This window comes from Meles meles, chromosome 9, assembly GCF_922984935.1.
Source record: "Meles meles chromosome 9, mMelMel3.1 paternal haplotype, whole genome shotgun sequence".
In the NCBI taxonomy this organism is placed as follows: Eukaryota; Metazoa; Chordata; class Mammalia; order Carnivora; family Mustelidae; genus Meles; species Meles meles.
Window position 1 is genome coordinate 63602675 of NC_060074.1, and position 25963 is coordinate 63628637.

Sequence of the window (25963 nt, forward strand, 5' to 3'; positions counted from 1 at the left end):
TGCAGGGTCATAGGGAAGCTCTATTCTTAATTTCTTGAGGAATCTCCACACTGTTCTCCAAAGTGGCTGCACCAACTTGCATTCCCACCAACAGTGTAAGAGGGTTCCCCTTTCTCCACATCCTCTCCAACACATGTTGTTTCCTGTCTTGCCAATTTTGGCCATTCTAACTGGTGTCAGGTGGTATCTCAATGTGGTTTGTTGTTTTTTTTTTAAGATTTTATTTATTTATTCGACAGAGAGAGATCACAAGTAGGCAGAGAGGCAGGCAGAGAGAGAGAGAGGAGGAAGCAGGCTCCCCGCCAAGGAGAGAGCCCGATGTGGGACTCTGGGATCATGACCTGAGCCGAAGGCAGAGGCTTTAACCCTCTGAGCCACCCAGGCGCCCCTCTCAATGTGGTTTTAATTTGAATCTTCCTGATGGCTAGTGATGATGAACATTTATTCATGTGTCTGATAGCCATTTGTATGTCTTCATTGGAGAAGTGTCTGTTCATATCTTCTGCTGCCCATTTTTTGATATGATTATCTGTTTTGTGTGTGTTGAGTTTGAGAAGTTCTTTATAGATCCTGGATATCAACCTTTTGTCTGTACTGTCATTTGCAAATATCTTCTCTCATTCTGTGAGTTGCCTCTTTGTTTTGTTGACTGTATCCTTTGCTGTGCAGAAGCTTTTGATCTTGATGAAGTCCCAAAATCATATGGTTTCACTTATTTATGGAGCATAACAAATAACATGGAGGATATGGGGAGATGGAGAGGAGAAGGGAGTTGAGGGAAATTGGAAGGGGAGGTGAACCATGAGAGACTATGGACTCTGAAAAACAAACTGAGGGTTTTGAAGGGGCGGGGGGGGGGGGCAGGGGGAGGTTGGCGGAGCCAGGTGGTGGGTAATAGGGAGGGCACGTATTGCATGGAGCACTGGGTGTGGTGCAAAAACAATGAATTCTGTTACGCTGAAAAGAAAAAAAATTTTTTTTTAATTAAAAAAAAAATGCAATGAATGTTTCTCTTGTCACTCACCTGTTGGTAAAGGTTTTCCCAGTAATCCTGGGTCATTAGCCTAAACAAGGCCAAGAAGGCCCAACTGAAAGTGTCAAAGCTCGTGTAGCCATAATCAGGGTTTCTGCCAGCTTTCACACACCTGTACCCTTCTGGACACTGACTACATATGAAAAAGAACATCGCAAGTTAGAAGTTTCCAGGATGCAAGTTAAAGAGTACTACAGAACAGTTAGATATTCCAGGTTCCTCTTCTAGGGGGACAGTATTGAATAACAATTAAGAACACATTATTTGGAAGCAGGAAGAACTGGGTTTGAATCCTATCCCTATGATTTACTAGTTAGTGACTTCGTCGAATTACTGAACTTCTCCAAGGCGCAGTTTGCTCTTTCTGTGAGAAGAGGTAACACCCACCTCAAAAAGTGAAGATTGTTGTTAAGTTTTTAAAAGGTGATATATGCACATTTCCCAGCCTAGTTCCTGTTTTACAAAGCACTTAATAAATGGTATCTGCTATTAGCACCATCATTAAAAATTGGAAAGTTCCCACCAGATGCCAAATAATAGTTCTTCCACCATAAATATCGATAAATAGGCCTCCACCAAAACTGGGGAACCCAAATTATTCCTGGAGTTAATTAGAATAAAAAATAGCCTAAATAATGAAATTGTGTAAATTCATAAAGATTTGTAGCTTTATGATATTTTTCTAAAATTGGTGGACTGGTATCCACGATGCCACTGAAGAGTGTTCTGAGCTGTGTCTAGGAGCAGCAACCTTATTTGTTTAATGTTCCCTGTATACACAGAGCCTGGTGAAGAAATACCTGGTCAGAGGGAGACTAAGAACAAAGGCTCTGCCTTCAGAAATGAAGTTGGTGTATAGGGGAAACCGTGAGATGGGTATTTCGCATAGGTAAGAGATTCTTTACCCAAGTTCATGAGTTCCTTTTAGAGTGACCGAAGTGTCACTGCATTCAGTCATCTATGAGTCATTCTTGATTGGAAAAAGGGTAGAATTTGGGAACAGGATGTTGGTTTTGTCACTCTTCTTTCCAGAAAGAAGAAAGACTTGAAACTATCCAGCCAACTTTTGGTGGGGTTTTCCAGAAGTGACTTTTCTACTCCCTTAAGATTTATATGACTTGTATGTTTCACTTCAAGCACTACCTCCAAGTTTTGGTTTCAGAAGTGTACATTAACCATAAATGTCTTAAAGTGTGGGCTCACTGTGGGACAGAATAATACCACGAAATATATGAAAACAATATAAAATCAAACGTTCCAATTTTTAAAAACTGATTGGATATGCTTTCCCTTTTTGGTAGCCTTTTGACTAAAAACAAATATTACTTACCCCGAATCTGTGCTCAAACCACAAAGGAGAGCATCTTTAGATCCCTCCAAGTAATAAAAATACTCTGTTTAGGAAGAAATTCAACAATAGAACATTAGAGAGTGACCCAGAAAATAGGTTAATTAGTAGAGAAGTATTCACATACATTTGGGCCCAGTCTCAGGCAATGTGCATTCATTTATTTATTATGTCCTCATATATTCTCCCTCAAATACTTATTGATAACCTCTTATGGGCCAGGCAGTGAATATAATAATAAGAGCATGATAACAAGATCATTAATTTTATGGATCTTTATGTGTAGGTATGGGTGGAAATTGGGGATGGAGGACAAATTAATTAATTAATTAATTAACAAGGTATTTTCAAATAATGATAAATGTCCTAAAGAAAATAAGCCAATGTCATCAGGGAAATATAAATCAAAATCACAATGAGATACGCTCTCACACCAGTTAGAATAGCTAAAATTAACAAGTCAGGAAATGACAGATGCTGGCAAGGATGTGGAGAAAGGGGAACCCTCCTACACTGTTGGTGAGAATGCAAGCTGGTGCAGCGACTCTGGAAAACAGCATGGAGTTTCCTCAAAAAGTTGAACATAGAGCTACCCTATGACCCAGCAATCGCACTACTGGGTATTTACCCTAAAGATACAAATGTAGTGATCCAAAGGGGCATGTGCACCCGAATGTTTATAGCAGCAAGGTCCACAATAGCCAAACTATGGAAAGAACCTAGATGTCCATCAACAGATGAATGGATAAAGAAGATGTGATATATATATATATGTATATATATGTATATATATGTACATTTCTTTTGATGGCTGCATAGTATATATACATATATATATATATATATATATACTATGCAGCCATCAAAAGAAATGATGTATATATACGTATATATATGTACATTTCTTAGCCATCAAAAGAAATGTACATATATATATATATATATATATATATATATATATATACTATGCAGCCATCAAAAGAAATGAAATCCAATCAGAAAAAGACAATTATCATATGATCTCCCTGATATGAGGAATTTGAGGCAATGTGGGGGGTTTAGGGGGTAGGGAAGGAAAAAATGAAATAAGATGGGAGTGGGAGGGAGACATACCATAAGAGAGTCTTAATCTCACACAACAAACTGAGGGTTGCTGGGGGGAGAGGGGTAGGGAGAGGGTGGTTGGGTTATGGACATTGGGGAGGGTATATGCTATGGTGAGTGCTGTGAAGTGTGTAGACCTGGCGATTCACAGACCTGTACCCCTGGGGCTAATAATACATTATACGTTAATAAAAAATAAAAAAATTTATTAAAAAAAATACAACATTAAAAAAAAACAAGAAAAGCCAATGTGATAAAATGTGGCCAGGGAAGGCCTTTCTCCAGATATGACATTTGAACTAAGGCCTACATGTACAAAGAAGCCAGCCATCCAAAGACCCCGGTGCAGAGATATTTTGGCAGAGTCAAGAGCAGGAGCAAAGGTCCTGAGGCAAAAGTGAAGTTGGTATATGGAAGAACCAGCAAGATTGTCAGACTGGCTACAGTGTAGTGAGTGGAGAGAACTATGGTGGCCGGGGTAAGCATGGGTCAGATGATGTAAGCTTTTGTATGTTATGAAAGGAAGTTTGGGGTTTAAGCATGGTTACAGTGATAGAAGTGGAGATAGAAATGGGCGATAATCACCATTTTTAAATGTCCCACTGGTTGTTTTGTGGACTGTGGACTATAAGAGAACAAGTATGAAAGCAGGGACATGACTTAAGTGACTACAGTGAGAGGTGACATGACTAAAACTCAGAATAGCTGTGCACATGGAGAGAAGGGGATGAAAACAGCCTAGACAGGACTTGCTGCTGTTGTCTGCGTGGGGGAGGAAGGACACCAGAATTATGATCACCAAGTAGATAGTTTTCAAAGCCATGGGGCTTGAGGGAACCCAAAGTGAAAGTGTAGCTCAGAAAGGGAAGGGGAGAAACAAGAAGGAAGGGAGCCCCCAATGGATGCCCAAAGTATTCTAGAAGAGGTGGAAACAGCGAGGCGGTATTGTAAGTGGACACACCCTGTCTCCCGAAATTCTCTCGTTCAGTGAGCCATTAGTATTTACACATGACTTATGAAGTTCCAGATATTGAGGATAAGGCAGTGAACTAAATGCACATTTTCTCATCATGGTACCCTCTGTGCCCATTTTCAGGCATAAGAGAACTCATAATCTCTTCCTCCTATCAAGGCTTACTCTTAAGACAGGGAGCTGATCCAAACCATACACAGTAAATGTATAAAGAAATATACATATATTTCTTATATATAATATAAGGGCCCATATTCATGTTGGGCTCAAATCAAAGAAACAAAGATATAATTATTAGAAGACCTCTGGAGTGATAGCGGAAGAAAGACTTTGAAGTCAGATAGACTTGGATTTAAATGTTGCTTCTACCCCTTCCTGTGTAGGTGAATGATCTTACCACTTTAATGGTTAGCCACCGCAACTGCAAAATGTGCATAGAGTGCCTGCTTTGTGGAGATGTTGAAGAGCATAAATAGGATGTTGCATGTAAAGCAATCCAGTGATCCACACATTCTACACAGCTGCTCAGAGAGCAGCAGCTAGCTTTATTAAACTATTAAACTATTCCAGGTAAGAGTAACTGACTGATTTTCACCTCATTTATACAGAAGACGCAAATCTTAGAACTCACAAATAAAACAATAAAGCCTCTCTTAGTTTGAGGTGAAAATTGAGGTGAGAATGTTACACGAACAATTTTTTGGAAAAACTGTGCCTGAGGTAGGTCGGGCATGACAGAATGAGGATGGAGGAGGTTAAGACACAATTTTTTGTACATAAGCTTCCACAATATTTTTGTTGTGGAAGGATTAGTTTAGAATTATCCTTTAAAGTGCCTCTGGCTTATGGTTACCAACCACTAAGGAGCTGCTTTATAAGAAAGGGCTCTAGAGCTACCTACGACCCAGCAATCGCACTACTGGGTATTTACCCTAAAGATACAAATGTAGAGATCCAAAAGGGCACGTGCACCTGAATGTTTATAGCAGCAATGTCCACAATAGCCAAACTATGGAAAGAACCTAGATGTCCATCCAAAGATGAATGGATAAAGAAGATGTGGTATATATATACACGATGGAATACTATGCAGACATCAAAAGAAATGAAATCTTGCCATTTGCGACGACGTGGGTGGAACTAGAGGGTATTATGCTGAGCGAAATAAGTCAATCAGAGAAAGACAATTATCATATCAGATATGAGGAATTTGAGAGGCAGGGTGGGAGGTTGTGGGGAGGAGCGAAGGAAAAAATGAAACAAGGTGGGATCGGAAGGGCGACAAACCATAAGAGACTCTTAATATCACAAAACTAACTGAGGGTTGCTGCGGGGAGGGAGGAGTAGGGATAGGGTGGCTGGGTTATGGATATTGGGGAGGGTAGGTGCCATGGTGAGTGCTGTGAAATGTGTAAGCCTGATTATTCACCGACCTATACCCCTGGGGCAAATAATACATTATATGTTAATAAAAAAAAAAAGAAGAAGAAGAAGGAAAGAAAGGGTTCTAGAGCTGCCTGTACTAGCACATGGCAGGGCAAAGAGACTCAAGTCAGTATGAGACTGAAGAAAGGTAAAGCAAGGGCAATAGCTCACTCTGCTCTTATAGAACACTTTAAAATAATCCATAAACAAGCAGACATTACATTATGGGAATAATTAGCCTCAGGAGTATTAAGGTTAACATGGAAAGGGAAAACATAATGCAATGAGAAATAAAAACTTATGCCCACAGTAAAACTTACTCATGAATGCCCATCATAGGATTATTCACAATATCCCCAAAGTGCAAACAACTCAGATGTTCATCAATTAATGAATAACCAAAATATAGTATGTACACACAATGGAAAATTATTTAGCAGTTAAAAAGAAATTAATTACTGCTGCACGGATGAACTTTGAAAACACGCTAAGTGAAAGAAGCCAGACACAAAGACCACATATTGTAGGATTCATTTATAAAACATGTTCAGAATAGGTAAATCCATAGAGACAGAAAGTAAATTAGTGGTTGTTGGGGGTTAGGGGGTGGAGGGAATGGAGAGCAATTGCCAATGAGTACAGGATTTCTTTTGAGGGAGATGAAATTATTCTAAAATTTTGATTATTGCATAAAGTGACTATATTGGAATATACTATAAAACACTGAATTGTATACTTTAAAAGGGAGGAATTCATAGTATGTGAATTATCTCAATAAAGCTGTTAAATAGACATATTTCAGTATAATAACAAAGGGTGTGGATAGTAATAGATAAGCTTCAACCTCACAGTAGAAGACATATGGGGACAAAAGGAAATAGAAAATTGGAAAATCCGTGCAACAAAAGTCTGAAACTGACATTCAATCGAGTGCAGATTCTGAGGAAATTTCTTTTTAATTTCAAGGCCGTGGTACAGAAAAGTAAGACGTAACTGGTGACCTAGACATCCTATGAGTAGTTTTATCCAGCCTGGCTCAGAAAGACAGCTGAGTTTTAGCACATAGTTTTAGCAACTATGTGTATGACTTGGGCTTTTGGAGTGAAGGGCTTATTCCTCAACCAGGAGGCAATAATAAGTCAACTCTGAGAACACTAGTGCAGGGGATCAGGCAGAGGCAGAATGCCTGCAAGTGACACACTGCATTCTGGGGGACTGCGTTCTTCAGAGTCCCCACAAGAAAAGCACTGTAGATAAAGACAGGAAAAGCCCTGGGAGTAGTGCAACCAATACTGTGCTTTTTCCAGGAACTTTTCTTAATCAATGTCAAACACCCAGAAAATAGGAATAAGAGACTATTTTTCTTTATCCCAACAGAACTACACCATATTAAAGTATAATAGCTACGGAAATTTAGCTACTGACTGTGCACATGAATCTTTCCTTCACCTGTAGTAGCAACGAGGAATTTTGATGAGCATCAAAGTAGACAGTGCTTGGCTTCAATGGAAATCTATAAATTGTATGTTTTTTTTTTTAAAGATTTTATTTATTTATTTGACAGAAAGATCATAAGTAGGCAGAGAGGCAGGCGGGGGAGGGTGGGAGCAGGCTCCCTGCTGAGCAGAGAGCCCGATGTGGGGCTCAATCCCAGGACCCTGAGATCATGACCTGAGCCAAAGGCAGAGGCTTAACCCACTGAAACACCCAGCTGCCCTTAAATTGTATGTTTTTGAAACACAAGGTTAGAGAGTGGGCTCATTGATTTGATAATACCTCTAAAAAAACACCTCCAAAACAGGCTTTGCTGTAGGTACTAGAAAAGACCTTCAGAACATATTCATGATTTTTCTGTAGGCAGCCTTTACCATTGTAATTCTTTGAGCTCTTCAAGAATTCCAATTCATTTACTTCACCAGTTCCTCATAATCTATCAACCAACTCTTGGGTTCACTTCTTTCCTTGTCTAGTTTATAATCCAATAGACACTCATTTTCATCATCCTTTTGCAATTTCCACAACTTCCAAGTATTTCCCCTCAGTCTATCATATTACCCTGGCCCAACCTTAACCCTACATGTAATCAAACTAAAAGAACTGGTAATGACCCTAGTAAAAAAAAAAAAAAAAGTTAAGGTTAAGTAAGTATTGTAAACTGATTTTTAATTGTAAATGTCAACAATTACCCATAAGATATATTACTTTTACAGTATATAAATTAAGGAATAAAATTCTTTGTAAATTGAAAATAAAATTTAAGATTATATTGCTATAAATCAGAAACTGGAAAAATAAGTAAAAATAAAATGGAAGGGAAAATATGCTAAATTCCTCATCATCAAACACTGGCAATAAAGAAATTATACATTAAATACTTTACTGGAAAACCTTCAGTTTTCTCATTTTAGGCTTCTATATTTTTTTCTGTTTTCTTTATTTACAGCCTTTTACTATATTAGCTAGGTTTTATCTGCTTCTATCTTCCCCAGTGAGTGGGAAAGTACACATTTAGTAAAGTAAGAAAATGATGTATACTCTTCGTAATCCAAGGAGAATCCTGACCTTTACTCCTTGATCTTATTCTGTCAAAGACATATCCACTTGGAAGATTTCTCCCACTCTGGATCTAAGTATCTATTAAGGTTTATGGATTCATGTGGGCAACAGCACAGAGACACTGCAGGTGTTAGAAGGAAAGCACAATCTTGTTTGATCTCATTCTCACCCAAATTCATCAACAGCTCTGCCAAGAGAAACTGCATTAGGGGAGATCTGTTCAGAAAACATGCAGTTCAGGCCTTCTGTAAGATATTCTAAAACATCCTTGTGAATTAAGCAGACTTCGAGACTGTGTATACAGATCAACTCATCTGTTTCCTACTAACTAGTTTTGATGATTTAAACTTTGATATAATGCCACTGTCTAGATTGAGGGAAGCCCTTAGAAAGAGCTTAGAAACTCATCATTGATTATAGGGATAGTGCTGAGAAAACCATTCTGCTTTATACAAATCTTCAGAAATACTATCAAGCAGACATTTTAATATATGATAATTACTATGACTGTTATAGTAGGATCTATACAACTATATATGTTACAGATATTAAGTATAATGCAAATGTAAAAATACAATTATATTATCATGTAATAAATAAATTACCCTATAAACCTAAGTACGAATTTTACAATAAAACTACAGTATCTAAAACACACAATATGTCTTATGATAAAATGTAATCATTCATATTAAGTCACAGCCAAATTTATGTCTCTAGAGCAAATTTATTCATTTTTATCTTACAGAAATTGGGAATTATGGAACTATATCATGTGTCTAATACCAGAACTGCTAGAAACCTTAGAACCAGGGAGATTTATGAAAATATAACAGGATCCAAGTGCATACAATGGCAACTTTCTATATATTTGAACAATTTTGAAATAATTAAAAGGAAAGCAACATTTCATTGCTAAAAGCGAACAATCTTATTTCAACCTATTAACAACTTCAGGGACATTCTTACTTTTATAGTCTTCTTCTTCAAGGGTATCTATGATGCTTTCTAATGTTTCATTATTTTCCAGCGGGTCCCGCAGACACTTATGCTTCAGGTTGCCCATGAACAGCTGCAGCCCAATCAGGGCAAACACGCTCAGACAGAACACAGTCAGGATCATGACATCGGAGAGCTTCTTCACCGACTGGATCAGAGCCCCCACAATGGTCTTCAGGCCTGAACACAGGGGCCAAAAAAAAGTGTTCCTAATGAAATAAAGCCTCTGAGAAATAAAAACAAAACACAAGCTTTCCTAGAAATGCATGCATTATATCAAATCAATGACCTTAAATAACCTCGTTTGAAAAAAGCCTACTATCTCAAAAGGGTAGATTTGCTGTTTCATATATATTTCGTTTCTATATATTACAGCAAAGGATAAAAATTGTTAACTATTTCCAAAGAGTAACCAAATTGTCAAAATGAATAATTTGGTTGCTCACACCGTATTCGCTTGTAAAAATAATTTTTAAAAGTGCTAATTTGCAAATGCTTGCCAAACAAACCATCTCTCTGTAAAGACATTAAAACAAAGAGGCTGAATTGCAGAGCAGAGTGACAATTAATTTTCAGTTAAGAAATGGTTTGTTGTGGAAAGCTAAAAAAGAGTACGACATGCAACACCCCCATGCTGATATATATAATATATATATATTTTTTTTTTTATCTTTTTTCCTAACTGTATGAAAAGCAATAAAAACAAATTGAAATTTTCATTCCCGGCTAAACAAAATGGAAAATCATCTGCTACACAGGAGGGAAAATTTCAAGTTGAGATGTGAGCCAAATGGCCATCTTCATCCTCTAAGACCCATGCAGTTGATTAAACTCAAAGGCTGACTTTTAATGATTGTGAAAAACATAAAAAATCAAATTTAATTAAAATTGCATAAGAGAAAGTCGTTCTTGTCTTTCCTCCAAATGATCAAAGTCAGCCCCGGTGTTTAACCCCACTCTCACCTGGAATGACTGAAATTGTTTTCAGTGCTCGGAGAACTCTGAATGTTCTCAGCGCTGAGACATTGCCCAGGTCCACAAACTCTGTCACATATCTGTAATAGGGAGTTCACACACAACACAGTGACAACACACACACAAACAAACGAAGAACAACTCCCAAATAGTTGGAGTTAGGAGTGGCCTAAGGCTTCACACCAATCATTCCTTACCTGGAATTACAGAAATAGTTTTCAAAGCTCTCAACACTCTGAAAGTTCGAAGAGCTGAAACATTGCCTAGGTTTACAAATTCTGTTAAATACCTGTAGAATTAAATCAGAGTTATTCAGAATTTAGATAGAGTCTATGATACTTACCTGTGCCTTTACTCAAGGTGTTGCCTATATTCGGAAAATTCTTATTTAAATGGATAGTTATGCAAGTCTTTTTTTTTCCCCATCACAACTAATTCAATTTGATTAGATTTGATTTGACCCCTTTTATGTGAGCAAAATACAAATATAATATTAAAATGGTTTTCATACACTTAAACACCTAAATAAACAATCAAATGCTTCAATTATTAGACCTCAACATTATGGTAAAATAGATACTTAATATCCTATAAAATGTCAGCAGCAAACCTTGAAAACCATATGTTAATTGAAAGAAGCCAGACACAAAAGGCCACATACTGTATGATTCCATTCATATATGGAATGTGCAGACCGAAAACCTTGATGAATGGTTTCCAAGGATTAGGGGGAGAAGGGAACAGAAGTGACTTCTTTTGGGGATGATGGAAATACTCTGGAATTAGAGATTAGTGATGGTTGAACAGCTTTGTGAACATTCTTTAAAAAATCCACTGAATTTTGTACTTTAAAAGGGTTAATTTTATGGTATATAAATTATCTCAATTAAAATAATGAGATCCCTGAGAAGAGGCAGCTTTCTTTGACATAATGTTGTCTTATCAGCCAGTGGCAGGTACAGCTGCAGCGGTCACGTGACCATGAAAGAAGCGAGTCTGATGGACAAGGAGGTGGGGGTGGAAGTGAGGGAATGGGAAACTAGAAATCTCAAGACCCTTCTGTATTGTCAAAATTCCTCCAATGAACATGCATCACCTTTAAAATTCAAGATGCTAGAGGGAAAAAATACTGTATCTAGGTTTGAGATTAAAAAAAAAAACACAAGGGAGTATTTCTGGCAAATATATTTGGGAAAAGAACATCACTATGAATTAATTTAATTTATACTTTAATGTAATATTTTTCCCTTAAAAATAAGCTGTGGCTGCAGATGTCCTAGACAAGTCATTCACTGATGTTAGGATTAGTATGCAGTGATATCCCTTATAAAAAGATTTGTTTCTATATTTTAATGTACTTACTAGCTCTTGAATAGAACAGGTTATAATTAAAGGCCTGAGCTTTTTCTGTGATTCTTACAGGTTTTACTAGCTTTTAAATAAGACACGGAAAAAGTGTGAACCTTACTTGCACTGCATAGATTATCCATCCAAGTGCTGAGCACAGAGATGATCAATCTTAATGATGTCATACATTTTTGAATGGGAAATGCTTTCTCAAAAATTAATATTTGTCTACCAATGACTAGCTTTCACAGAGTCTCCTTTAAATGCAAACGTTACATGCAGGAGAAGTCACACCCCAAGGCGTATTCTTACTGGAACACTGTGCTGTCTATGATTCTCATGAGTTTCCCATTTCAAAAAACTAAATGTACTTACGCAAAAACAATGACGACAAAATCGAGCCAGTTCCATGGGTCACGAAGGAAAGTGAATTCTCCGACACAGAAGCCCCTTGCAAGGATTTTGACAAGTGACTCAAAAGTATATATTCCAGTAAAAGTGTACCTAGATACAAGAATTCAATTAGATATTAAATATGAGGCGAATACAGCACCATGTAAATCTTCAGTTTTTCTGATCAACCAAAGAAAGGCATCTATTGGAATGTGGCTATTGGCTTATAGATCCACTCTATTAGAATAAACTACAGGAAAGGTATTTTTCCAGAAAATCTTAAAATGTCCGTATTAGAAACTCTTATAGAAAGTAGAGATATTCAAAATGACTAAGAACATAGATATTAAATCTGCCTGGAAAAGTCCTACATTACTTCTATGAGAAAGACACATGTCTAAGAACAAGGCAGGACACCTGAAAGATTCATTCTTCTAGAAAAGACTGTAACATCTGATTATTATATTCTACTGGTAGCAGGTTAATACCACAGAGGAAGAAAAAAATAACTGAAAGAAAAGCAACCACAGATACACACCACAAGTTTTAGAGCTGCAGTAACTTTGTGGCAGGAAAGGAGAGGAATAAAATAACACAGAGACCATATTAAAATGATTTATACCCACTTACTCTACATTCTTGGTCCAATCTGGAGGGTTACTCATGGTCATAAATATGCAGTTCGTCAGAATAGTGCACATGATAAGCATGCTAAATAAGGTAGCTTAGAATCAAGGAATATGATAAAAGAACACAGTGGGAGCTTTGAATACTTGATAATGACACTTGTTAAAATGATAACTTTTTCATATAGAAAATAATTTTTGTTTAAGATTTTATTTATTTATTTGACAGAGGCACAGCAAGAGAGGGAACACAAGCATGGGGAGGGGGAGAAGGAGAAGCAGGTTTCCCATGGAGTGGGAGCCCAATGCGGAGCTAGATTCCAGAATCCTGGGATCATGACCTGAATTGAAGGCAGACACTTAACAACTGAGCCACCCAGGCGCCCCTAGAAAATTACTGTATATGAGTTTATAACTTTTTTAAAAATCTCTTTGAACAAGGGAGTAATAAAGAAATTTATCCTAAAATGGTAAAATTGCCATTCTCCCAATTTTCTGAGACTTACACCAAATTGTATTGAAATTGGTAAACTAAGACTGGAGTATTTTCAGGTACAAAAGGACTAAAATCCCTATTTGAATAAATAACAAAAACTACATTTTTTTTAAACTTTTATTTATTTATTTGAGGGACAGAGAGAGAGAGAGAGAAAGCAGGAGCGGGGGTGGGGGGGGTGGGTAGAGGGAGAAGCAGGCTCCGAGCTGAGCAGAGACACAGATGTGGGGCTCGATCCCAGGACTCCTGTATCATGACCTGAGAGGAGGCTGATGCTTAACCGACTGAGCCACCCGGCACCCAGAATAAACTACATTTTAAAGAACCCATGCCAGTAATCATTTTAAAAAGGATATGAGTGTACTAAAATCTTAATAGATATTCTTCTTAGAGAACTGAAAGGAGACAGCATGTACAAAGCCGGGGTGGCATTGAAACGGAAGATTGCTTTCCCTTTGTTCAATACTATGAAAGTCTGTGGGAGAAAAAGAAGACGTCATGAAATTGAGAATCCAAAATTTCATCCTAGCACATTTATATCAGCAGTTTACCGCATCTGCATGTGGTAGGGTCCTATTAAAGAAACACTGCCATTGGACTCAACCAATGTGATACCACTGCCATTAATTAGTGCAGCTGTTTAAGTCATGTTGGCCAATGAACTCCATCCATTTCTTCTTAGTAAATAAAGAAGTGAGCCATTTGTGAGCACGGATTGCCTAGAGCTCCCAAAATATACTGTCTTCTCTTTTTCATATCCCTTTAACACCCAAAGCAGTGACAGTAAGTTGTGGCCACTGGAATTAGTTTAGAATACAATTTCCTTCTTTCATTTCACTGCACTGTAAGCAAACTAAATAGGAACTAGCTATCTCTGATTTTTGCCACAACAGCTTGAGAAATTTAATACTTGTTGGCTATTATCATGATTAAGAGCAAATGTTCCAAATTATGAGTCCTTTCAAAAACATATTTTCATAAATTCAAGGAATATTAGCATTAGAAGAATCCTATTACCCAGTTCAATTTTCCTATTCTAGCTATAATTCTGATAACAGCTAAAATAAAAGAGCACAAATTAAAGGACTTCCTTGCTTCCTTGTAATTTTTAAAAGTAATACAAATGAACCAAATATTCTTGAAATGTGTTACTTAACCATGATGCAATATATGACATTCTCCCTGGCTTTAGTACTCTGTTAAAAATTTAAAAACCCAAGCAAATAAACAGCAACAACAAGAAGACATTAACAGTCTAAGAAATTTGCTGGGGAATCAGGGAGACCAAGTTCAAATCTTTGTCTTATTTTTCTGTAGTTGGTAGGGAAATGACCTGTGCTATTGAGAAGATGGTGACTTGCTCTTTTGCTGTTGTTTAATATGAATTTTATATAAGTTTATGAATGAGCTTCTGGAAATAAATATTTTTCACCAAATTGGGGACCTAAGTTTGAATATGTTGCTTTTTAATTATATGTGGCAGTGTTCTCAAGAAAACAAATCAGAATCTACTATTTTCAGGTGTCCTTTTATAGTCTTGGTCACTTTCCCTATACCGGTTATGACTAAACATAATTTAACATAAAGTTCATTTTACAATTAAAATCAGTTTTATTATTTTTTAAATTTCACTTAAAATTTTTTATTTTATTTACTTGAAGGAAAGAATGTATGTGAGAGAGAGCACAAGCAGGGGGAGCTGCAGAGGGAGAAAGTGGGGGACTCCACTCAGGGCTCCATGTAGGGCTTGATCCCAAGTCCCTGAAATCATGACCTGAGCCAAAGGCAGATGCTTAACCAACTGAGCCACCAAGGCACCCCTTAAAATTAGTTTTAAAATTAGTATCTAGTCTTAGAAACCACTGTTTTCTTTAATTGATACATTGTCCTTTTAAAAACTCACTCATCCATTATATTCCGCAATTGTGTTGCGAAGAACTATGGCTCATGAGATGATAAAATGCATCTGAACATAAATGAGACATGGGTTTTGCATTCAGGAAACTTCCTAGAAAGGTGATGCATACACAATAACTCAAATATAAAGCAAGACGTAACAAGTATAATGCAGAGAAATACAAATGGAAAAGTGTGACAGTATGGAGAAGACAGGGTTCACACTTGCATCAGAATCATTAGACAGACTTCCTGAACCAGAAATCAGCTGAGCGAATGTGAAAAATCACAGCATTGCTGCCTAGACTTGACCAGACACAATTACCTTGCATTTGAAATTTTTACAAAAAAAGAATTCATCTGTTATTTTTAATTTTAAATTCCCAATGTTTATTTAAATCAAAAACTTCTCTAGGACTCTCTAGGTTTACACACACCCGGGAGTTAATTAAAGGAAGGAAAAATAAGTAAGCCTTATGAAATTTGAGGGGTCAATCTAGGTCCCTTTAGTAAATTCTAAAATCCTCCTATGAAATATGTAGATATCAAAGTCTGAATAAATTATTTTAATTTTGTTCATGTATTTAAGAATTTGTTGAACATAAAATTAGAAAATTGTGGTGCCTGAAGAGCATATGCTTTGGTTTGGACAGACGTGATTCCAAATATCAGAACCACCAATTAGCAGCCTGAGAGCCAGCACTTAGTGCCTGGAAAGCCTTCTAAGTTTCTGGCACATTGAAACTTCTTAGTCAATGTTGGGAGCAACTGCTGAAATTATGGGAAACATATAAAACACAGAAGATATGAAGATAACAATACACTGTACCTGTCTTATTCATACCCATGGCAGAGGGTATTGGTAATTTATTCTTTCTTAAAGACACAAACTCACTTACCATAAAAGCACTACATAATATTATTACATTATTTGAAAGGAACTGGGGACACAGTGAAGAGTTGGGAGTCCGATCCTGAATGTTATCTGTTAAATTAGTCTGTCACATAGCTAACATTACTCCATTAGTTAATAAGTCTATAATCTTCCATTCAAATGCAAACATTTTCTCCTTCCCTCCCAAGTCACTTCAAGCCAGTATTATTGTACATCTCTACTCCCTGGTTATCCTGGAAAGATTCCTTTTCTCCTTTCAGGGTGGCTGGTTAAAGAACCCCCAAAGCCCCTTTGGAAATAGGAAATGTAGTAGGTGTCCATGCTGAGACAGGAATTTTTGACGATGAAGCAATAAGTAAAATGAGGAAGTACTTTTTATTTTCCTTGTCTCATTATTTACTCTTCATTGTTTCATTTGTTTTTGTAAAGTTGCTAGCATAGTGGTCGCTATATGGCAGAAACTAAATTATGCTAAGAGATGCTGCCCAACAGAATATCCCAGTAGAGGAACCAACTTGAATTTTTTAAAAATCTACAACTTCTAGAGTGTAACATTCTGCACATTTCTTAATTTCCCCAAGCCCTCTCTCATCTAAAAATAGAGTAGTACTTCCCTTCTCATATTATGATAAATAGGTGTGCTAACTTATATACAAAGTCCAGTGCCGGATGCAGAGATCCTCAATACGTATCAGCATTCTTCCTTTCCATGTCACAATACTGATTAATCAATCAGTGCTGTGTACTATCTCAAGGCCTTCACAGGTATTCCACTTTTTGTTGTGTTGCCAGTCTGTTGAGATGCTGGTTTTAACGTGAAGCAAAATATCAGGTATTGCTGTTCACAGCAATGGCCACTGAGGCAGACGTGTTTCAACTGTCAAAATATACCTTCATCATATTTTATATTTCTCAAGATATTTACAATCTGATTTGCTAGATGTCTAATCAAGAAATAGTCCTTTTTATTATATTTTTTTAAATCAAAATGATTTGATTAAGATATGATGTGATAAAAATGATTTATTTTTATTTTATCATTTTATTATTATTTTTTATTATTTTTTAAATATTTTATTTATTTATTTGAGAGACAGAGAGAGAGAGGAAGAGGGCATGAATGGGGAGGAAGGGCAGAGGGAGAGGGAGAAGCAGACCCCCTGCTGAGCAGGGAGCTGGATCCAGGGCTTGATCCCAGGACCTTGAGATCAAGACCTGAGCCAAAAGCAGATGCTTAACCGAATGAGCCACCCAAGTGGCCCAGAATATGTTCTTAAATGGACATTATTCTGCCTTTCTTGACCTTTTTAAGTCTATAGGCACTATATTAGCAAAGCAGTGTTGGAGAAAGTTATGGAACTTTATGCTCCATAAAGGATCTAATCCTTTACAGGCTCCTCTTAGTCAACTTCAACTTCAATCCGGTTATGTCTGCTACTGTGTCAGAAATGCTGTACTTCTCATTTTCTCAAGAGAATAAACTTTACAGGAGTTGTTTTCAACTCTCTCCCATTTCCTTCATGTAATAAACACCTTTCCAGCTCTGCTACTCTGAATATTTGACTTCCAGAGGACAATGTCCACTCCTCTGCCATGGAAAATATTGACGCCAGTTAACATGGATTTCCTGATGCTCCTGCCTTTACTTCATTACTGCATTACTTCAACCTCTCAGGACTCTTAAGATCCAACCTCTGTTTGCCCCTCAAGTCTCTCCACTTTTCTAATGGAAATACGAACTGACAGGTAGCTTGTATCTTCTCTGTTAACATCTGCAACCAGCTACATTCTTCCAACCCTCTGCATTTTTCTCTGGAGAATAATTTTTCTTTACTTTCTTCTTCTTCTTCTTCTTCTTCTTCTTCTTCTTCTTCTTCTTTTTAAAATTAAGACATAATGTATTATTTGCCCCAGGGGTAGAGGTCTGTGAATCGCCAGGTTTACACACTTCACAGTGCTCACCATAGCACATACCCTCCCTCAATGTCTATAACCCAGCCACCCTATCCCTCTCCCCATCCCCCAGAATTTTTCTTTACTTTCAAGGGGCTACTTATACCCTATGTTAAAAAGGTTTTCACTTTATTTGGTGTCTCAAGTGACCATCTTTCTGGTGGAAGAAATTTCACATTTCTCAGCATGAATGTACTGCTACCCACTTCCGTTTTTATTTGCTCTCCACCACCATCTTGCTTTGATTTCCATCCCCTAACACAAACTGCTTGCAAGAAGTTACCTGCTCCTTCTCTTTGTTCCTTCCAATAACCCCTCTTTATTCTCACCTTCCTGAATAATTTTATGAGATACTTCCTCCCCTTCTGTTTTGAACAATGGAAAATCTTCTGATATGTCCTACCTCTCTGACCATCTCAGACTTCTCTTTTCAATACCCTAAATGAAGCAGATGTCTAAACCCCATTACTAGTTGAATGGTCTTCTATATTCCTATGGATTCAGCTGTCACCTGCATGCAAACACATTCTGGACAGATAGCAGGTTTTACCTTTCTAATTGACAGTAATTCGCTCCTATAGGTATATATCTATGTCATGTCCCAAAAAGAACATTCTATTGAATATTCTGAAAGATTAAGAATATCAAAATAATATGCCAATGACAGAACCAATTTTGATGAAAAACTAAAAGTACATGTTCTGAATATTCTACATACGCATTTAACTGAATATTTTTGTCATGATGTGGTTTTTCACTAACTTCCACTTAATTTAAGATATCTCTCTGAGCAGAAGCAGCCAACAGCGCAGGCGCTATGGCAGGCAAAATACACTCACTTTTTTGTCTGCATAGTAGGGGTCCAGGTCCTCCAGGGGCTCTGACACCATGCCTGGGGGGATGTCTCCGTAGATGAAGGGCAGCTGTTTGCCCGCTTCCAAGTCACTGCTTGGCCTCGGGCCTTCTTCCTCATCATCCTTCTTTTCTTCTTTGGGTTCCTTTGTTTTTCCTTCAGCAATACGTTGTTCAATGAGGGCAAGGGACTGTTTTGTAAAGTAGACAAAACTCTGAGGTCCTGGGGGAGGCAACGTTGCCATCTTTTCATCCTGTATATTTTATTTCCCCGTCAGCTCCTTACATAAGAGGCCTAAGCGAGAAAAAAAGAAAGAAAGAAAGAAATGGAGTGTTAAATGTTTGCCAGCCAGAAATGGCACATTAAAAATAATAATAAACAGATTTTGGGGTGCCTGGGTGGTTCAGTCAGTAAAGCGTGGGACTCTTCATTTCAGCTCAGGTCATGGTCTCAGGGTCATGAGATGCACTTGTCTCTGGCTCCTGGGTCGGCAGGAGAGTCTGTTTGAGATTCTCTCTCTCCTCCTCTCTTTTCCCTCTCTGCCCCCACCCCCCCACACCAGTCCTGTGGTCCTATGCATGGGTGCTCTCTCTCTCTCTCTCAAATAAATAAATAAATCTTAAAATGTATTTTTGGTTTCAACTACAAGAAGTAATGTGCTCACAAAATTATTATGCTGAATTAGCATTTATTGACTACTACACATAAGATTTATTTCCCACACTCTCTACCATCTTTATTTAAAAATTTAAACTTAACACTTCCCAGCTTCTAAAGTGAAAACTTAATGAAAAAAAAATTGATTCCTTTTATTTTTCATCGATATTCGCTTTTTAGTGCACTTCAATGAACCTTTCTCATGTAAAATTCTTTGCGACAGTGCTTCTGATAGCTCCACTCTCCAGGTTCTGTGGCCTTTCTGACCACCTAATCCTCTTCTGTCTTAATCTCAAAACATGCTCACAAATCTCTGCTTCTCCCTCTTGGGGAAACTCATTTCTGTGAAATGAGGTGATGGAAAGACTGGTTTATTCTATTTTGCATATTTACATTTTCTTACAATTACACATCCCTTCAGAAATCAGAAAAAAATATATTCTCACTTTGAATTCAAAACAATTTGGCAAAATATTTACGAAGAACAAAGAAAAGAAATTTGGAACATATATATGATAGAAAAAAAATCAATAAGATATGCTTTCAAACTATGACTTCCCTACATAACTTCTATGTGTATCCAAAACCTATAGGAAAAAAAAACACAAAATAAAAAAAGTCAAGTTCCATATATTATTATTTTGGAATGTTGTAAATAAAAAAGCATAAAAATAATAGTTCTCATTTTAAAAATAAACTCAGTTTCAATGAGCAGGGAATCAGGGTAACTTCATAACTTCTCCATTAAAAAATAAAAATGAGTCTTTTTTTTTCTTTCTTTTTACATTAAAATTGGCTCAGAGTCAGGACACACCAACATCTAATACGTCAACCCACTGTGAAAGGCTTGAAAAGCTGTATAGTAAGTAGTATCACCGACCACAGCGGGAGAGTGAACTAAGAGAAGCCATGGTCTGCTCTTTTATTTTCCAATGCTGAACATAAAAATTAAGCAAATCACAGTAGTGACAACACAGATGACATATATTCAGAAAAAGAGGTAGGAGAAGCTAAAACTACTCTTTTCCAGGTTTCCCCTGTTTCCCTATCAAACAAAATAAACTTCAATTACGTCTAGAACAAAGGGGATGCCTTTTACCCTTAGTTATTCAGCCACAGTTTAAGAACATTCCTTACCAGAAATCTATGTATTTTAAAAAGACCTTAGTAGCCTTCTAGAAACTACCACCTCCGTCTGAGAAATAAGACAGTGAGTGCAGTTTCCCCCTGGGTTTAGGATACTGCTCAACACTTCTGGAAACCATACAGGGGAGCAGAAGATGACTTCCCTCAAAGATTTTCAGTATACACACACCTGGTCTTTTGGAGAAAAGATGGCAGAAGAAACGGTGTTTTTGTACACCCTACATTTCCACGGGAGGTGTCACCTCTTTCAGGAATTATATGACAAACTGGGGTAAGCAGATGTCATGGACTCTGACGTCCAACCCCCAATTCCACTATCTCTAGATTCCCTTTTCTTTCTTTGTTTTCCCCTCACTCCCTATTCATGCACACCCTCAACAACCGCGTTCTGATTCACTGAAGTATATACAAACAGCAGGCCTGGTGAGTGATTCGTGTCACTGGTACAATGGTGGGGAGGTACTTTCCAGGTTAGGCTAAAGTGAAGGAAGACACTAAGCATCTGCTCACAACCCTGGTCTTGGAAAGTACGCTGAAGAGACTCAGATCAGATTCCATCATCATCCTCTAGGTTGGAGGGTATAGGGGAAGTCACTCCCTCCTATCTGGATGATGGGAATAAATAATGTGCACAAACTTTTCGAGGAGAATTCTACAATATCTACCAAAACTCTTAAGTATGTTAATTCATTTTTAATGCCAAATAACCTCCCTTCTAGGATTTATCCAAAAGCAATAATCTCAGATGTCTTCAAACATTTATGAAAGTATTCACTGCAATGTTTTCATAATATTGAAAAACTATAATTCAACCTAAAAGCCTAATCAGGTTTCATTAAATAAAAAATGAACATATAATGAAAAACTGAGTGGCATTTAAAGAATGCTTTTAAAGACTACGTAATGAATTATAAAAACCTTATAATGGATATCTAATGTGTGTGTCACACACACACATTCCTGTATATTCATCTCAATTTTTTAAATGTACAGAAAATCTGAAATTAAATGTACAGTATCTTTAATGAAGGTTATTCACAGCTGAGCGATCAGGGGTTATTTTTATTACTTTCTTTGTACTTTTCTTTATTTTTTTTTAAAATATTTTATTTATTTATTTGACAGGGAGAGATCATAAGTAGGCAGAGAGGCGGGCAGAGAGAGAGAGAGGGAAGCAGGCTCCCTGCTGAGCAGAGAGCCCGATGCGGGACTCGATCCCAGGACCCCGAGATCATGACCTGAGCCAAAGGCAGCGGCTTAACCCACTGAGCCACCCAGGCGCCCCTGTACTTTTCTTTATTTTTCAAATTTTTATAATAAAGATGTCATGCACTTTTGTCCAAAAAAGTACCTTGAAAAGTGCATTTAAGTTTATTTGACTTGAATCTAATAAATGTAATAAAATTAATCAATATTTGTTCTTTTATGTTTAATTTAAAACTTTGAAAAATATTGTCATATTTCCACTTATTAATAATACTATGATTGCACTTTCTTTTGAGTATTGCACATAAAGATATTTTAGTGTTCTCATGACTATTTTGCCCAGCTACCATTAACCTCAAATTAGATGATACTTACACAACTACTGAAAACAAAAAGTGAAGGCAATATCCTTGTATCTAGGATTTCTCACAGTTAAAATAGATATAAAGTTATTTATTATGAATTCCCTTCTTATCTATTCTCCACGCATGTATGCAGTACTATCTATTTACCTATCTACCTATCTATCATCTATTTTTCCTCATACATTTTTCCAGTCAAGGCACTTTCAACTTCTAATTTATGACTTCTAATTATCTTATCCCATGTGTTTTTTTATCATCCCCTGGTTCCCAAATTCCCATTGCAATGAAAATAATGATGGACAGTAAAGTTTCACAATGTCACTGAAAACCAGAGAAGACACTAAAGAGTTTTCATAAATCTGAGAGAGAAAGGGCAGATAGGGTTATCCTAGTGAGGAGATTAGCAGGCGCCACAGCCCACTCACTCATCTGAGAAAGTAAGAACATAGAAAAAAACATTTCTGTCCAGCAGAGAAGTAAGCTAGTTGGCCCATGGATGAAGATCAGAAAACAAGTTGACTAAAGATTATCTACCCAACAATGTTGCAGGTCACATTTCCACATTCTTCCCCTATATCCAAGTGTGAAGCAGTGGGATTTATCCCCAGGCTAAACCAAAACATTAATCTCTGAATTAATCGATGTAAGACCCCTGGGGTGTTTATTTCCATTTTTACTAGAAGCAGGGAAGATCAAGGGAAAGAAGGCCTTTTTTTTTTTTTTAAATATACTACCTTTTTCTCAGGTGTTTTGAATTTTTTTTTCTATTTCCATTTTAATCACACTAGTTTTTCACTGAATAATTCCTCAAATTATTTTGGAAAGTAAGTGGGTATAAATTATAAAGCAGGCTATCAAAACCTACTATCTGTGAATGCTGGCCCATGCGATATGAAATAATATGCCACCAAGGAGTTCTGTGGCTAAATTTCAAAAACACTAGAGTAGAAAACAAACTTAGAGAAATTTCTCTGCCACTAGACTACTAGAGACTATACATTTAAGAGTCTGACAGAGTTGATATATGGCAGACCCTGAATCCGAGAGATCACAGAACTCATGCTGTTGTTGTTTTATTCTGACAATGTTAGAAATGATAAATTATGAAATATTTCAAACACACAGAAGACTATAGAAAATAATAGATTTAACAAACTTTATCAGTTTCCTGTATTTGCTTTGGACCTTTAACTTTTTGGTTTTTTGTTGTTTTTTTTTTAAGATTTTATTTATTTATTTGACAGAGAGAGACCACAAGTAGGCAGAGAGGCAGGCAGAGAGAGAGGAGGAAGCAGACTCCCTGCTGAGCAGAGGGCCCAATGCGGGGATCCATCCCAGGACCCTGGGGCCATGAACTGAGCTGAAGGCAGAGGCTTTAACCCACTGAGCCACCCAGGTGCCCCAACTTTTTGGTTTTTGAGGAAATAAAAATATTCAGTTATAGTTGAAGCCCCCATCACCATCTCAGGTCAATTATCTCACTTCCTCACTCATTTCCTAAGGATAACCTCAAACTGGTACAGAACCCTTTGTATTTCACACGTTAATTTCTCCTCCATTCTTCAGAAGACAGTTGGGAAACACTGTTTAAATGACAAAATGGAACAACTGTTTGATACTAAAATGGTAACACTGAATCTATTTAATTTTACTAATTACTCTTATACCAGTGGTTTTGCTAGATTCTCTTACTACCCCCTGGTATTTTGGTAGATTACTTAGGATTTTCTTTCCAATTTCAATACTAAAATTATATAATTTCATGTATATATGTGTATTTATGTATGCATGTGCTGCCGAAGCGAGCACATTATTTAGGATTTTCTATGATGGTGGACTTGCCTTGCATTTTCCTTACCCATATCCTAAAATAGACAACCAGACACATACACATCACCCACACACAAAAACTTGCAGGCATTCCTCTCCCTCTGGGGAGGATTTGTTTGGGAAACAGACATATATACAGGCAGATGCAACCCTAAACAATAGCAACATGGTCTTTAATTCATAAATATTGATAGATAATTAAAGATGAATTAGTAATCAAGGACTACCAAACATAAAACTGAAGGGCTGAGATGACCAGACCAAACTACTAACTCTACAAGAAAGAAAAGATTTAGCAAACATAGGGGAATATTAAGAAGTTAAGGGGCGCCTGGGTGGCTCAGTGGATTCAACTCTGCCTTCAACTCAGGTCATGATCCCAGGGTCCTGGGATAGAGCCCTGCATCGGGCTCTCTGCACAATGGGAGCCTGCTTCTCTTCCTCTCTCTCCGTCAGCCTCTCTGCCTACTTGAGATTTCTGTCTGAAAATAAATAAAAATATTTTTTAAAAAAGTTAAAATTAGTATTCTCAGAGAAATTTGAGAAGATAATCTCTTACTAAAAAGAATAGGCTATCAGAAGAAAAAGGATGATAAAATAAAAAATAAAAATTCTTGGTAACCACAGGCATCAAAATAAAAATTTCAATAGAATATTTGTTGAAAAGAAATAGAAGTCAGAATTTTAGTTACCTTTCAAAAAAAGTACTTTACTACAAGTGAGAATTCTCAGATGCGTGAGAGTTGGTATGTGTGACGGTCACACAAATATATGTAAATGAAAAAAATTCATAGCATTCTGTACTTTAGATTTGTGCCAATACAGTAGAGCAAAGGAGCAAAGAAAAACTCAAAACAAAATTCAGGAGATGTGGAATACTTTAGGGCGTCCCAGCATCAGTCTCAAAAGAGGAGGCAGGAAATGGAAGAGAGAAAATAATACAAAAAAGTAATGTAAGAAACTTAATCGACAGTCATCAGGCTGAAAAGTATGAAAGAGGTTCAGTTAAAAAGATGATTCTACTGAAAATTTAGAACTCCAATAATAGAGACACGGTTTTGAAAAAATCTATATATTAGACCCATAATCTATGTAATAGAGTAAACTGGAGACAACTTGAAATGTTTTTTGTTAATATCTCTCTTTCAAAGGCCTAATGTATCATACTGCAAACTCCCATAGGGTAAGAAATGTCTTCTACTTTCTCTCTTAAATGAATGTGGAACATTTTTTTTAGGCGCCTCCTATGGCTGGCTTGCTGAATGTGCGATTGCCAATAATATTAAATATCACTGACTCTGACACCAATTCTTCCACAATTAGGTTTAGAAATTGGCACTACATCATTCTAATATCAAGAACCCATAGTATGGAATTAACAAGTATTATTCCCTACTATTTTCTTAAAGACTATGTTTTAAAAGCTTATGTTAGGTAATAGAAGGCAGCTAAGTGTCACTTGTCCCTATTGCTACAAAAATGCATACGTCAAAATAAAGATATATTCCATGATGGTTCTCAACCACAGTGTATAAAAGAACCATCCATGCAACTAAAAATAAATAAATAAATAAATAATACAGCTGCCAGGGCTTACCCAAGTAATTCTGAAACAAACTTTTAGGGGAGGGCCTAAGCCTGACTACTTTTAAAAAGCATAAATTATTGATGTGAACCTCCTTTGAAGAACCATTTTAAAGCAACAAATGCACTCAAGTGAAAACATCTGATGAATACATACAACTTAGTGACCAGATTTTATTACTAAATAAAAGAAAACTAAAGGTGTACAAAACTTTTTTCAATTTTGTTTTATTTTGAAGAGTAGGAATGTAAAATATCAAAGTTTAAAATCTCCTTTTAAACTTGAAAGGATGAACATTCCAC

The 25963-nt window shown here is 36.8% G+C and overlaps 1 protein-coding gene across 1 annotated transcript in view; it reads right to left on the reverse strand.

Moving 5' to 3' along the window:
• SCN9A (sodium voltage-gated channel alpha subunit 9) overlaps nt 1–25963 on the reverse strand; it is a 184724-nt gene that overhangs the window by 88130 nt on the left and 70631 nt on the right. The window contains exons 2-9 of the mRNA XM_046018497.1: nt 18859–19166; nt 13632–13750; nt 12784–12873; nt 12136–12264; nt 10611–10702; nt 9409–9618; nt 2364–2427; nt 1025–1166 (exon numbers count right to left, since the gene is read on the reverse strand). Of these exons, the coding sequence (XP_045874453.1) occupies nt 1025–1166; nt 2364–2427; nt 9409–9618; nt 10611–10702; nt 12136–12264; nt 12784–12873; nt 13632–13750; nt 18859–19116 (1104 nt within the window). The 5' untranslated portion in view covers nt 19117–19166. The remainder of the gene's footprint in view (nt 1–1024; nt 1167–2363; nt 2428–9408; nt 9619–10610; nt 10703–12135; nt 12265–12783; nt 12874–13631; nt 13751–18858; nt 19167–25963) is intronic.